The following is a 14,575-nucleotide window of genomic DNA, read 5'->3' on the forward strand; positions in this document are numbered from 1 at the left end:
CTTATTGTTATTATCAAACAATTTAGACTATCAAGCTTAATCTCACGATCCCACTGCATTTCAAATGCATTTTTTTTTTTTTTTTAAACTGGGGATTGAACTCAGGTCCTTGCCCTTGCCAGGGAAGTGCTTATTCCACTGAGCCATCTCCCCGGCCCCCAACATTACAAATTTTTAAAAAGAATAAAAGAGTTCTTTGTATCCTGACAGAGGTTCCAAATCAACACTGGTAAGTGGAAAAATAAGAGCACGAAAAAGAGACCAGAGTATAAAACTATGTGCAGGAGATGACACACTTTATGTTTTTAAAAAGTGTACATAGGAGAGCAGGGATGAATCAGAGAAAAAAATTTATAAGCAAATCTGACTGTGAACCTATGTCTATGTGAACCACCTCCTGTGTCATTATATTGTCTACATTATGGTTAGTAGTTGCTTATTTTCCACTGATGCATTAACATAATGAATTTTTGTCATTTCCCAGTGGTTTCACTTTTGGGTCAGTTTACATTTTTTGGTGTCTTAAATGGTACTGGGATGAACATCCTTCTAGGTAAATCTTTGTGCATCTCAATTATTTTGACATAAGTAACTGCAGAAAATGGAATTAGAAATGCAAAGATGTATACATTTTCCACCTCAAAATAAACATCTACCTGCCCTCCAGACTAGAAAATTTGTTCCAGTTTACATGAGCACAAGCAAAGCAAGAGGACCACAAGGCTGATGTTTTCATATATGAAAAAATAGACCTGAATCACTGCCCAGTCTTGATTTCCCTACATCTTTCTCTGTTCCTGACCAAGCCCCTAGAGTTGAATGGTCAAATCGTAATGAGTAGAACCAGGTTCTGCAATCAAACGCAGGTACCAGACCCTTTCCTCAGGGAACCTTAAGGAACAGACAGGATGGAAAGATACAGAACAAGAACCCCTGGTTCAGCAAATTCAAATCTGAACTTCCTCTCTACCAGACGCCGGGATGCCACAAATCTTTGGATGATACAGGTCCTAAAGGGAAGGTACAGCTGCTAAGAAAAATTTTATGCAGATAATTTACTACATGTCAGCCACTTTGCTAGAGTTTTTTAAGAAATACCTCATTTAACTCCCACAGTAATCTTATGAAGAAAGTGTGATTAGATTAGATTAGATCTACATATGCTTTTGTAACCTTTAATCACTTCTAAAATAAATAACAAAAAAGAATGTTTCGCACCTAAATCACATTTCTTTTCTCTTAGAGGTACACAAAATAATGATGTATGTTAGAATCAATGCTACGTTGAACCTAATGAAAATGACAGGACTATGATGTTATATTCAAGAACACCAGGACACAGGGAGATGAAGAAAGCCACCCAGTGCGCCCTGCAATAAGTCATCTGGAGAGCCCTGCCTGTCTCTTCAGTCCGGCTGCCTTTGGGCCTTAGCCTTCCCCACACACTCACAGCTCAAGCCATGGCCCAGGGGATCGGCTGTCTCAATGGAGCCTGCTCCTGCCCACGCCCAAGGTAACTCAAATGAAAGAGATCTGTTGCACCAGTCAGCATCCAGTGATGCCACATTCCTGGAGTCCAGGGCTTAAGTGTAATAAAATAAAAATTTATAACCATAGCTACAATTTATAGAACGTATACAACCACCCAGGTACAATGCAAAGCTCTTGATAGATGCTATCGCATTGTCTTCTCATGAAAAACCAAACATATTTTGCTACACTACACAGCAATTTTTGCTTTTCATTTTATACAATTAATTCAAACTATATTAGCTAGAACCTATCAATTAACAATGTAAAGAAATATTCACCTTCCCCCACAGCTAACTGAAATAAATTTTACCCACTGCTGCCTTTAGTTTTCTTAGATAGTACCTCCTAAACTGTGAACAATTTGGTCATACCTTTCTTCCCTGGATTAGCAATCAAAGATGTTATCTACCCTAATGAAAAATGAAGTAACCATTTTATTTGTTGCTTTTTTCTTCTCTCATCCTACTATGTATTAGTAATTACATAGTTCTTTTTTCTTTTTTTTTTTTTTTTTTTTTTTTTTAGGAAAGGGTCTACACAGTGTTTAGGGTCTCATTACATCAGACTCATAGTGATCCACCTGTTTACAGCCTCCCAAGACCTAGGATTACAGGTGCATGCCACCACGCCCAGTCTCAATTGCCATCTCAGCTTGCCCCAGGGGCAGATCCAGCACGGCAGGCCCAGGGATCAAACCCCAGCCCCTGCCCCTGCTTGCAGGGGCTTTAATCCACTGAACTATTTGGCCAGCCCTCCAGTTATTGGGTTTTGACTGGCAAATCTCTACGTGACCAAGCTCCCAGCATTCCAGGAGGATCACAAGTTTTAGTACATCCTGGGAAACTTAGCAATTTAGTAAGACCTTGTTTTAAAAATGTAGATAGATGGGCCGGGAAGATGGCTCAGTAGAATAAGCACTTCCCTGGCAAGTGCAAGGGTCTGAGTTCAATCCCCGGTTCCAAAAAAAAAAAAAAAAAAAGTGTAGATAGATAGATGACTGGGACGTAGCTCAACATGAAGGCCTTGGGTTCAATCTCTAGTACTGCAATTAATCAGTCTGTACTTTTAGGGCCCCACTACTCCATGTCCACTGCCCAGAACCCCAGAGTGCCATGGTGGTGGCAGCCAAGGCGGAAAACCTGTCACTGGTGGTGCACTGGCCTAGAGACATTGGCTGGAAGAACTACCCCACCCATGAATGCAGTCCAAATGAGGTGTACCCTGGGACCACTACTGGCAGCAGGGTCAGATTTTGGGTATTTTATTATGAAGAAGCCAATGGGGCATGAAGGTTCGGGGACAGTCACAATGTGAAATCATTGAGAAAACTCCAAAAATCAGGTGATGGCATCACCAGAGAGCCTGAGGCCCCTGAGAAATGAATTCTGCAAGGTCAGTGGATGCAATCTGGCACCCCATCTTCTTCACCTCATCTTCTGTGCCACACCCCCCCTCATAGAGTGCTTACCCAGAAAAGGGGAGTGAGGTTAAATGCGATGCTCAAATTCCATTGCTTCTGCAAGCAGGACACTAACTTCTGCTATAAGCATCCTGACAGTGTCACCTTTGAGAAGGGGACCTGTGCAAGCCACTCTGTGAGAATCCATGCCTGCTGACCAGGTGGGGTCTGCCTGGGGTACAAGGTCTTTGTATGAGTTTAGCCAGGCTAGCTGGTCACTTTGACAGTGACCACAGCAATGGATGTAGCAGCATTAGACATGACTGATCTGTCCACCTCTCAGTTGTCCAAAGCCAAAGAAGTTGGGCAGATTTTTGTTCTCCAGCTCTCTGAAGAGAACGTCATCCCCTAGGAAATCACCAGCAAGCTGTGCGGGCTGCTGGGAAGCAAGCCAGAAGTCTCCATCAACTACAGAGGAGCAGAGAGCACCATCCAGGAGGGTATCCATACCTCTCCTCAGCACGGACCATGTTGCTTGTGGGGCTGGGGTGAGCGATGACCAGGTACCCCTCGTGCATGCAGCCATCCTGGAGGTAGATGTCAAGGGTGTGTTTCTACAAACCCTCTGTCACCCACAGGTTTCCTCTAGAGAAAGCCCTGATGGTCTTTGAGACATGCAAAAGGGAGTGAGGTTAAACATCATGCTCAAGTGAGAACCAAACAACCAGAACTCCTGACGTGGCTCTGGCTGGGACCTCCTGATCCTCTCAGGGGCTTGGGGCTGAATGGGCAGGGCTGGGTCTTGAGACAGAACTTTCCTTGGAACAGTAAGAATAATTAACATGGCCTGGGTGTGGCTCAGGCATACAGCACTTACCCAGCGTGCATGAAGCTCTAGGTACTACGAAAAAAAGTTTAATGGAATAAAATCTATACTTATTGGTTACCAGAATCTGGAGAAAATGGAGACTATGGGGCTTTATAGTTTAGTGGGTACAGAGCTTGAGTTTGAGATGATATAACAGTTTGGGGGATTGTTGGCAGTGAGTTAAATACAAGCAAACTGCAGACTTAAAGATAATTATAACAGAAAATGTTATGTATATTGTCACACAGTAACAAAAATAGAATTCAAAATTACTGCATGTGAATAAAGTGCTGTTACGAGATGCTATAATGAGTTTCATTCTACAGAGCTTAAGTAATTTGCAAAGCCCGTGCAATGAACACTGGCAAATTTGAGACCAAGTTTTCCCTGACTCAGCACCTTCAGGTTGTCCCAGTGTCTGCTCCTTCCTGCCAAGCAGTAGCCCGCACCCGTTCGCTCGGCGGAGGTGTAGGCAACACATTCTTCCCTCTCTCAGCCTTGTGGGCTGGCCAGGCGGTCTTTGCTTGAGGGACTACTTAGTTGCTGGCCCCATCCAAGGTGCTAGGAATCCCACGGCACGCGGACACAAGCTCCAAGCTCGGTGCAGAGAACCCGTGTGCTGCCAACCCCACTGCTCACCTTGAACAGCGCGCGAGCGCCCTGGTCCTCGTTCTCCAGCGCCCAGAGGCGCATGCGCACAGCTTCCTGCAGCGCCGCATTGACGCACCTCCGGGAGCGGCTCTTCACGCAGAAGGACAACGTCAGATCTGAGAGAGAGCGGGGAGAAGGAGCTGGCTACATGTGCTCGTGCAGTGCAAGAGGAGTGTTAGAAACACTCTCGGCGTTTCCCCACATGTCTAGCTAAATCCTAAATTGCTATCCTCAGTCATCACAGACTAGGGTGGGCCTAAGGAGCCTCCATGCACACCTTTGCCATCCTCCCCTGGGTGCAGCGAGAGGAACGATGGAGCCCCTGGGGCTTGGGAAGGTCCGGAGTTCACTGGCATCAGCTACTTCCGCTTTGATGCTGACCAACTAGGACGTATATTGTTTCCACCAGACGATTTGTGAAAGCTTTGAATGAACACTACTTTATCTATATTTAAGAAAATTCATTTATATTTCAAACATATAGTACATAATAGAAACGATATATTTTACGCATTATACATACAGAAATATACTTTCTCTAACCTCGTTTTGTTTTGTTGTTTTCACCCCGCGGGGAGTAGACCCAGTGCCCCACTCACACATTGTACTCTGAGCCACACACAGGAACATCAAACACTAACCTGCTTTTGCTGCTGCTTCATGTGTTGATGTTTGTCGGGACAAACGTCTGCTATGTGAAAGCTTTCAATTTCTTCAGAATGGACATTTATTTAATAAACAGTCATCTGAGAGCCTCAAGTTCAGAAACCATTTTGGGTGCTGAGGTTACAGCAGGGAACAAGGTGGACGCGCACTTTGCTCCTCTAGAGTTTGAATTCTACTTGGCCAATAACTAATTCCACAAGCACACTCATTTCAGATGGAGAAAGTGCTATGAATAAGAAATATAGAGTCAAGAAAATATTACAGAGCAGCTGTGCAGGGCAGAGGCCTTTAGAGAATGCGTCAGAAAATGCCACACTGCGGAGTTCACGTTATATAGGATTGTCCTCCAAATATGTCTTCTTTAGACACTGGCGGTCGTGTTAACAATTATCTGACACAATGATCAGGGAAGGCACTGGATGGAATGATACTGAGAGGCCTCTTCTAGCCCCAGCTAGCCAGGACTTTCACAGATTCCTGAAATGGTTAGAAACAGGCCCTGGCAGGGCCCACAGAGCAACCCAGACACTACTCTTTAAGAGACCTGCCTGTCACCTAGGGGCCCAGAATCGCTATGGTGCCCATGAGCTCACATATGGCGCCCTCAAGTGACCGGACAGGTGTGCATGGCAGGTACTGTTTCTCCTGCTCCATTCTTCCCTGTTTCAGTCCCTTCCAGCCCTCTCCCATCTCTGGCAACCTGCCGGGCCCCAACCTGGCAGCATTACTGCATGCTGACCTGCAGCAGGAGGCACCCCACAAGCACAGAACCCAGGGAGGAGTCAGGCCTGTGCTCAAGTCTTGGCTCTGCCACTCAGAAACGATCCCATCCTGAACAATTCGTCATCTCTCTGCTCCTCACTTTTCCTAATAAAAAATGGCTTTCCTGAGGCTTAGCCTACAGGGCTTAAAGGACTTACTCAGTGATAAGTGCATATAAACATTTTACTCAGTGTGTGCTACATATGAAGTGTTCAGTAAACACACAAAGCATTAGCTGTTGGGCCCTGCACCATCCCCTCCCCCAGACTGCTTGGGACTGCGCTCAGCGGATCATGACCCTGAAGATAACTGCTCTGTGATTTCTGTCTGCCAAACTCAATTTTTCCGTCCTTCTAAACCTGATCCAGCTCCTCTCAGAATCTGTCTTGCAATAGTCTCTGCTGATAGTGGAATAATCTCTGCTGATGGGCAGTGCCGATGGCGTGAGTCACATCTCTATTCCTATGAATTCACATATACAAAACCCAACAGACCTGGTGTAAACAAGCAAACTGCTTTGGTGGTCCCAACCAGTGAGATGGCTGCTCAGAGCAGAGCCTCTGTGTGTGTAGCTATAATCTTGGGTACCCAGCCTGTTCAGTGCCAGAGGAAGCAGGAAATCAAATTCTCCTGAGTTTTAGTGTGAAGTTAGAGCATCATATCGTTGTCTTCTGGAAGCAAGCCCTGTAACCAGGGTAATGTATTGAGCTGACTCTATCTCTTGACTATTTTGCACAATAGAAAGATGGGCAATTAGTACTAAGGCTCTCCTCCTCACAGCCTGACCTCCCTGGAATCAGCCTCACCGCAGAAAATGCTGAGAGAGGAACAAGTTCAGCCTGTGGTCAGCTTAGCTTCACCTAAAGATATCCCTTGTTCATCGGCTCTCATGCATTAATAAAGTGAAAATGCTGACTCTTCTGCGTTCATGAAACAACAGATGGTAATTCAGGTTTTTTTCTGGGCTGTCCCAAGCTGACAGATGATAAGCAGATTGACACAATAATCAAAAAGCAAAGGGTAAGATTTTTCTCATTATCAACCAAGCATTCTGACAGAATTTGAAACTGAGAATAGAAAGATCCTAGCATGACAGTTATACCCTATCTGTCTAGATGGCTTATGGACTTTAAAAATTCAAAATGTGGCTCTTTCTCACAAATCTGTATTTTGTATCCCAGGGAGAAGTATAATCTTGGAGGATAAAAGCCTGTCTTTAATGGTTCGTGGTTGCTACAAATAAGGTCCCAACCCCTTCCTAGCTCATCACGTATTACCCGGGGGGCCCTTAGGTCATTTCCACCTTTGGGTCTCTGTCTCACACCTGTTAATGAGGACGTCGGTGCCCCCACAAGGATGGGGGGCAGGCAAGGGGGAGAGAAACAAGAGATCGTTGGGCATGTGATTTGTGCTCAGAATGGCCAGTGCTGCTGTACAACAGAACCCACTACTGCTACACGTGTGTCCTCGGGATTCTGAATTCTGGTGCAGAATTCAGCCCATGTAGCTTTCTCTAATGAAAACTTCCTTGCTGTGGGTTTCATTGAAGTCTCCTAAAGGAGACCTTGTATGAGACACATACTAAAAATGAGGTCTTTCTCTCACTGCCTTCCAAATCGTTCTCTGTTTTTGAACAATCATAGAAGCACCTTTCTGCTCAGCCAACTCCATCCTACATATTCAACCTTTCATTTATTCATTCATTTATATGGCAGTAATCATTCAGGGCCCACTACAGGAGGGTAGCATGTCAGTCCTGTAAGGAATATAAATGTGACTACCACATAGTCATCCAGCCACTCATGTACCTACCAAACACTTCCTGAGCACCAACTAAATATAACCAACTCTTTGAGATAAATAATTAAATTCATAGTTTTTAAAAATTAATCCAGTCATCTTAAAGTCTAGTGATGATATAGTTTCTCTAACCCAGAAAACACACAAGGAACTCCATATGTGCTAGATTGTGAAGTTTTGAATATAGCCAGGAAAAATTTAAATTGACCTTGTTGGTGATGGAGAATAATGGAAGATTTGTAAGCGAGCAAGTATGCTTAAAGCTTACAAAGGTCCATTTGGTGATGGCACCATGCAAAGAGAAAGAGGAGGAGTCTACAGATAGGAGAGATAAGGAGGTTACTGAAATATTCTAAGAGAAGTGTTTGTTTGTGTTTCAAGTAGCACTTATCTCTGGGATTTAGATACCTGGTGTCATGTTCTGTGGCAGGAAACATTTTCCTCGAAATTCAGAACAGGATATATGTTCACTGGATAGGGTTGGATCCTTGGAAGGACCTTCTTTACCTGGAGAAGGTGAGATGAAAGACAATTTGTAAGAGTTTAAGCAAGTTGGAAACATGGACTGAAAGTTTTCGTCAAATGCCAATTAGCTTCCAGGACTGGTAGCATGGAAAAATTCTTATTGTTATAACCATTGCCTTTTGAATAGTATGTGGCCATCTATTATCAAAGAGCTGTCATACATGCTATCTTAACTATGCAGCAGCCTGGGTGTCCCCCTTTTATTAAAGAAGTAGATTCCTGTCTATGGACTAAACCAAGTCCCAATGTATAGTTCACAAAAGGTGCTCAACACAGCTGGAGCTGGAGCCTACACATGCCTTACAGATCTGTCTACAACAAGGTTTAAGCTCAATGGTTGGATAACAGGAGGAATAGAGAAGAATTTGGAAGAATAGTATCATTGGAGAGATACCTGGGGCAGAGTTGTCAGGGCCCTGACATATTTGAGTGACCCCAGACTGCTGTTCTCCACTCCTACCTCTCCAAAATTTCCTGTCTTTGCAGCTACAGAAGTGGAGCAAAAAGGACAAGAAAACCAAGATTCAGGCTGGAGAGGGAGATTGAGGGCAGTGGAATTTTGATGACAGAACATTGAAAACAAGAGTGTGGCTCCAAAATATGAGGGATTTGATATAAAAGTATGGGGAGTTTTCAGAGTTCTAGAATATGGGCCTCTTTCATATTATTCCCAAAATACAAGAGAATGCAGTTTCTTAGCACACTAACACTGGTTGCTGGAATCTGTCCTTTTGACCATGAAGCTGCTCAAAGATTAATCCTCCCAGTTCCTGGAAAAATTGTGGTCAAAGATGAGTAGGCCTGCCAGGTCTGTGGACCTGTGCCTCTAACGGCAGGGCCCAGGAGCAAGCACATCAGAAACAAAGCAGTCGCCCTCATGCTGGTTAATCTGCACCCAAATCCTCATATTGTCATCAAGAGGTGTAGCTTCCATTGTGCCTAGGCAGATTTTGACATCTGAGTAGAGATGCTTCCCATCCTTCAGGTAGGAAGCGTTAGCACTTTCGGCGGTGGCACACAGGAAGAAGGAAATAAATGTCAGCTCAAACAGGCAAGAGGGAGGAGGACCCATCTGCTCACGGTTCCTGGCCCAGTAAGTGCTGCTTGTTGTTCAGCGCAGGGAGCTAAGCCGCTTAGCTGGAAAGCGGGAGGAACGAGCTTCCGCTGAACACAGCACCAATTTGGAGTTGTGCCCTCCAGGAACCAGAAACAACTGAAGCGAAAAAGCACGGACTTGGGAACCACGAAAGATGAGAAGGAGAACAAATCAGATCTTCTCATACAGAAACTAAATGACCTCAGATAAGACACTTCACCTGCCTCCTTCTTGAAAGTTTTTTAATTTACCCACTTATTTTAAGATGAAGGATTGTGCCAAATGAGTGGTACCGATCCTTGATTGCCTATCTGAATTGCCAAAGTTGCTTTTTAAAAATTTTGGTACATAGGCTTTATGTCCAGAGAGCCTCGATTCTGTAGTTTGTAGAGTGGCCATACCTTTTTTTTTTTTTTTTTTGGTGGCAGCACAGCTGTTTGTCTTCTTCTTTGGTAGTTAAAAGTCAAGGTTCTGCTTGTCTAATGTGTTCCCAGGTGATGCTCCTGCTGCGGATCCCAGGCCCTGGCTTGGAGAGGCTGCCTACTCCTTCCTTAGCAGGTAATCTGACCAGAGGCTAAAGCAAACTTATGTGGTATTTTCCCTCCCCACACTGTGAATTTTTAGTTTGAAGTGCTTAACATCACTTAAAAATCAGAATATTTTGCACAACCCAGGAGCTTGAGTTTACTTAGAAACCTGGAGAATTTGAGTAGATGGCAATAGATGCAGGGCCTGAAGTTGCCACTGATTTCCTAAGCAGGATGGAAAAATTATTACTCTCCAAACACTTATGAATAAATTCTAATACATTCAGCTTAAGGACCTCGGCTAAGCAAAAGATGCAATTAAGACAGTGGTGAGCAAGTGGGAGACTACAAGGAAACACTAACAATGTGTGCAGTCATTAAAGAACTTAACCTGGAACATAAAAGAATGCTAAAATCTTTAAGAAATAGATAAGCAATCCCCTAGAAAAGGGGATTAAAAGCTCAAATGCGTGCTTTATCAAACACAGTATCCAAGTAGCCAATAAATATATAAAACTTGTTCAATTCAAGAAAACAAAACTTAAAACCACAATGAAACATTACAGCACAAACAAGCTAAAATAAAAAAGAAAACAACAAATGTTTATAAAGAATACAGAACAGCTGGAAATTCTATGTGCTGCAAGTGCGAACAAGCACAAAATTTTCTCTTTGGCAAACCAACAGTGCCAATTCTAGCTGAAAATGTGTGTCCATTGAAATCCAGCAATTCCACTCGTATGTGTGCACCCAAAAGTAACATACATATGTCCATCAGAAAAACACCTACCAAGTTATTCAGAAAGCACTGGTAGCCACCCAAATGTCCATTTACACTACAATGGATAAACACGTGGTGCCACGTGGAACTAAACAAGTACTTCAGCGAGAATGGGTTAGTTACAACTGCAAAAATCAATATGGTATCACATCTTCACCTTGTGAGAATTCACCACGCTGTGACACCAAGCACATGTGTCTATGAATGAGAAATTCTTATAAAAAGACATGATTGTTCTTGAGCCTAGGCAGGATGCGGTAAAAGTGAGTGTTTGGGGTTGGCCTGAAGCACATGGGAATCACGACACATGGGACAGGGCAACTGCAAAGCGACAACACAAATCCAGGGGTGTAAGTATATCGTGTGGACTGTGACCCTAGCGAGGCACAGGGAGGAGCAAAGTAAATGACTCCCCTGTATGACACACACAACTAAGTAGCACTTTTCCATAGACACACTAAAGTTGGGGCATTTGTAGGTAAATGGAGACCATAATTGTGAGTGAAATAAACCAGATACACAATCTTAAATATCACACGGTTTCTCATATATGAAAACCAGAAGACACAAATAAAAAGCAAAAGAGATCTTTTCAAATGGAAAGGGGAACAAGAGAAAGAAGGATCAGGGAGATATGAATGGGGGATAGAAACCCCCCAGCCAGAATCCTTACGATCTGGCAATGCTCATGTCCCAACTTCCCAAATGTACTCACTGTGTACTGCAAAGATGTGCTAATAAAAATTTTAAAAATAAAGTAAGGAAAGTGAAATTTTCTTGATATTGAGATACTAATTCTTGATACTGAATATGAGAGAAAGGTGAGAAGGAGATAATAATTATCGAAAACTGAGAGGGATCAAGAGATTGCTTGGTTTTGTTTTTTTGGCAGAACCAGGGATTGAACTCAGGCCCTTGTGCTTGCCAGGCAAGCGCTTATTCTACTGAGCCAACTCCCCAGCCCCTCAGTTTGACTCTTAATTTTACTGCTAAGAACCAAAGGCCCACATGGGACTGGTAATTTCACCCAGGCCACACAGCAGATCAGCAAGAATCAGGGGTCATCCAGATCACTGGGTGCAGTCCTGGCTACTTCCGCTGCCCTGCACCTGACCAAGGAATTCTAAGCTCTAAGGTTAGGAGAACTCGTGCAGAGAGAAACTTCTGGAAGTGAGAATTTGCTTTCTTTTCTCCTCTCTTGGCTTCTCTGTTCTACTCACCCACCTCCATGCCCAACTTAGTCAAGAAATCAGTGAGAATTATCTCGCATGCTCTCTTTCTCCACCTACAGATTTTTTTCTTCTTTGACCCTACAAGCATACCATAGCAATTTTTGTGATGGAAACCCACGTTCTACTTTCTGGAGCAAATATCAAATTAAAACTACCGCTAAATCTCTCCATAGCCCTGTATCTCAGATCATAATATTGAGAAGATGAAAAATCAAATTGCATAATGATATCATTTTCTTTAATTTTAAAAGTCTCCAAAACAATGCTTTGAAATGACTATGAGCGCATGAACATGTAGCCAGAGTACAGAATTACTGAGGTCATAAAAGTGATTGATTTTGGTGAAAGAGGAGTGAGATTGGGATGAGCTACACACAGTACCCTAATTGTAGCTGCAATGTTTTGGGGTTTTTTCCTTCAAAAAGTAAGATAAAGAAATAAACAAGCTGGGGAGATAGCTCAGCAGAATAAGTGCTTGCCTGGCAAGCACAAGGGCCTGAGTTCAATCCCTGGTTCCACAAAAAAAAAAAAAAAAAGAAATAAACAAGTTCTTGAAGCAAGATGGTACAAAGCAGAAATCTGCTAAAGTAGATGGTGGATTTATTCTGTATTACCACTGTGTTCAAAATGCTCCATGATTTATTTAAAATGTTAAAATGATGCATGGCTCATTGTTGTCAGCATTCTCCTTGACTTCTTTTTTTTTTAATTTTATTTATTTATTTATCTGTGTGTGTGTGTGTGTGTGTGTGTGTGTGTGTGTGTGGCCAGCGCAGCCCACCAGGGGGCGGGGCTCGCTGGCATGTGGTGCTGGGGGATTGAACCGCAGTCCCTGTGCTTTGCTAAGCTTGTTCTAAGTAGGTGCTTTAGACCACTGAGCCATCTCACCAGCCCCTCTCCTTGACTTCTTACTATAGTAAAGACTATGGGCATCAAACCAGTTGAAAAGAAAGCTAGGAACACTAGAGATCAATGAAAGTGAATGTATCTTTCCCACATATTTTATTTAAGAATTTCTACCAATGCCTTCAAGAAGGCACTAAAGACAGGATAGGAGTCTAGGAGCTTTGTGACCAACAAACTCTCACAGGACTTTCTTCATGCCCTAAAGTGAGCAATTACAGCTCACTAAACAATGACAGGAAACTCAAAGGGAAGTCAGAGGTGATGGCCATTGACCAAAACTCCATCATCTCACCATGTGCAAGTGAGAGATTCTCTGAGCAAATGGGAAGCATCACGAGACACATACACCACAGGCAGAGTTCCCAAGTGAGAATGCAGCTCGCCTGGATGGAAGAGACAGCCTTCATCACTGCTGCACCACGGCGAGCAGGCGAGCCAGGCAGGCAGCTGCCCTGGCCTCCGGGTACTGTGAGCCCTCCCACATCCTGCCTCCCTCTCTCAAGAGCGTTCAGTTTGGCCCTCCCTCTTGACTCCCACTTAAGAAGACACAATGCCAGAAGCAGCCAAGGAAGCAGGCACATAGACAATTTCTCCAGTGCAGTCTGGAAGTAGGAAGAAAGGAAGTGGATGTGTTCTGTATTAGCTACCAGAAAGTGTCTTCGAGGCCTGGGCCAAGTCCCTAAGATGAAGTGTCTCATTTAAGCCACACAAACATTGCACTTGCTAGAGACTCTCACCCCCTCCACTCTGCAGTCATGAGAACAGCGACTCTGAGAATGTACAAGACTAACCCAAGATCACACAACAACTGAGTCACTCCAGGAGGTCACTCAGGCTTCATCCCATTTCTCTGGAACACACAGGAAGAGCTATCAGCTCCCATGAAAAAGGATCTGGGACACTTGGACAACAACAAAGGACACAGACAGCATGGAAAGCTTCCACAGAAATAAACAGAAGACCACCTCTTCATGAAAAAGTGAATCCTGATGGCCACCAGTTGCCAGTACCCAAGTGTAGGTGAAAGAATAAAATAATTAGGTGACATTGTCTTCAATATTGGTTCCTTTGTTTTGTACTGCAGAATTGGGCTCTGCATGCAGTCTTTGGCACACTGGGGTCAGGTGACAGGAGCACAGTTCCCTGAGGCAACCCCATCAGCAGTTTATAGCCCCAAGTTTAAGAGAGGACCAAATGGAGCTCTGAGGGATTTGTTCTAATGGTGTTTGTAAATAGGACATCATGTCTGCATCTTGTGCAACAAATAACCACTAGGAAGACTGTATGCAATGTCCTACCAATTTGATTTGAAACTGTCACATTGCTATTTGTTTCTCAATAAAATTATGAAAAAAAAATAAAGAGAAAATAATTGTTAAAAAAAATAGAGCTCTGAGAGAGAATATGACATGCTGGGGTCAGAAAAACATGAAAACAAGGCTTAACATTCATTGTGCTTAATTAACTGTGTGCCAAGCTGTTTCAAGCATTTCACATGTAGATTTAACCTCACCGCGATCCTATTAAGAAAGCATAATTTTTTTGTAAAATCTACAGAGGAGGAAACAAAAGCACAGAGAAGTTAAAGGGCTCAAGCCAAGTAAAAGGACCAATATCAAACCCAGATATTCTGGCCCCAAAGACCAGGTGATTAACCTTAGTGACACTGTAGGGGACTGAGTCAGAGTCAGAGATCAAGTCCTTGACTTCCAGACCTGAGGTCCTGCACTCCTCACCCCTTGTTATTCCACTCCCATGAGGTACAAATACAATAGGATTTAGAGGAAGGGTCTGAAAAGTTCATAAATCTCAGACATTAAAAGAAGCAA

General features: G+C 43.5%; 1 protein-coding gene across 5 annotated transcripts in view; it reads right to left on the reverse strand.

The window, feature by feature from the left end:
• The window catches only part of Sh3tc2 (SH3 domain and tetratricopeptide repeats 2), a 74,883-nt gene that overhangs the window by 58,862 nt on the left and 1,446 nt on the right, over positions 1-14,575 (reverse strand). For all 5 annotated transcript variants that reach the window (XR_002821125.1, XM_023715378.1, XM_004631277.2 and 2 more), the window contains exons 2-3: positions 8,088-8,186; positions 4,440-4,567 (exon numbers count right to left, since the gene is read on the reverse strand). Coding sequence is in view for 4 of the 5 variants with exons in the window: in XM_023715378.1 (XP_023571146.1) it covers positions 4,440-4,567; positions 8,088-8,186 (227 nt within the window). In the remaining variant the exon portion in view is untranslated. The remainder of the gene's footprint in view (positions 1-4,439; positions 4,568-8,087; positions 8,187-14,575) is intronic.

Source organism: Octodon degus, unplaced genomic scaffold, assembly GCF_000260255.1.
Source record: "Octodon degus isolate 3935 unplaced genomic scaffold, OctDeg1.0 scaffold00040, whole genome shotgun sequence".
Classification (NCBI taxonomy): Eukaryota; Metazoa; Chordata; class Mammalia; order Rodentia; family Octodontidae; genus Octodon; species Octodon degus.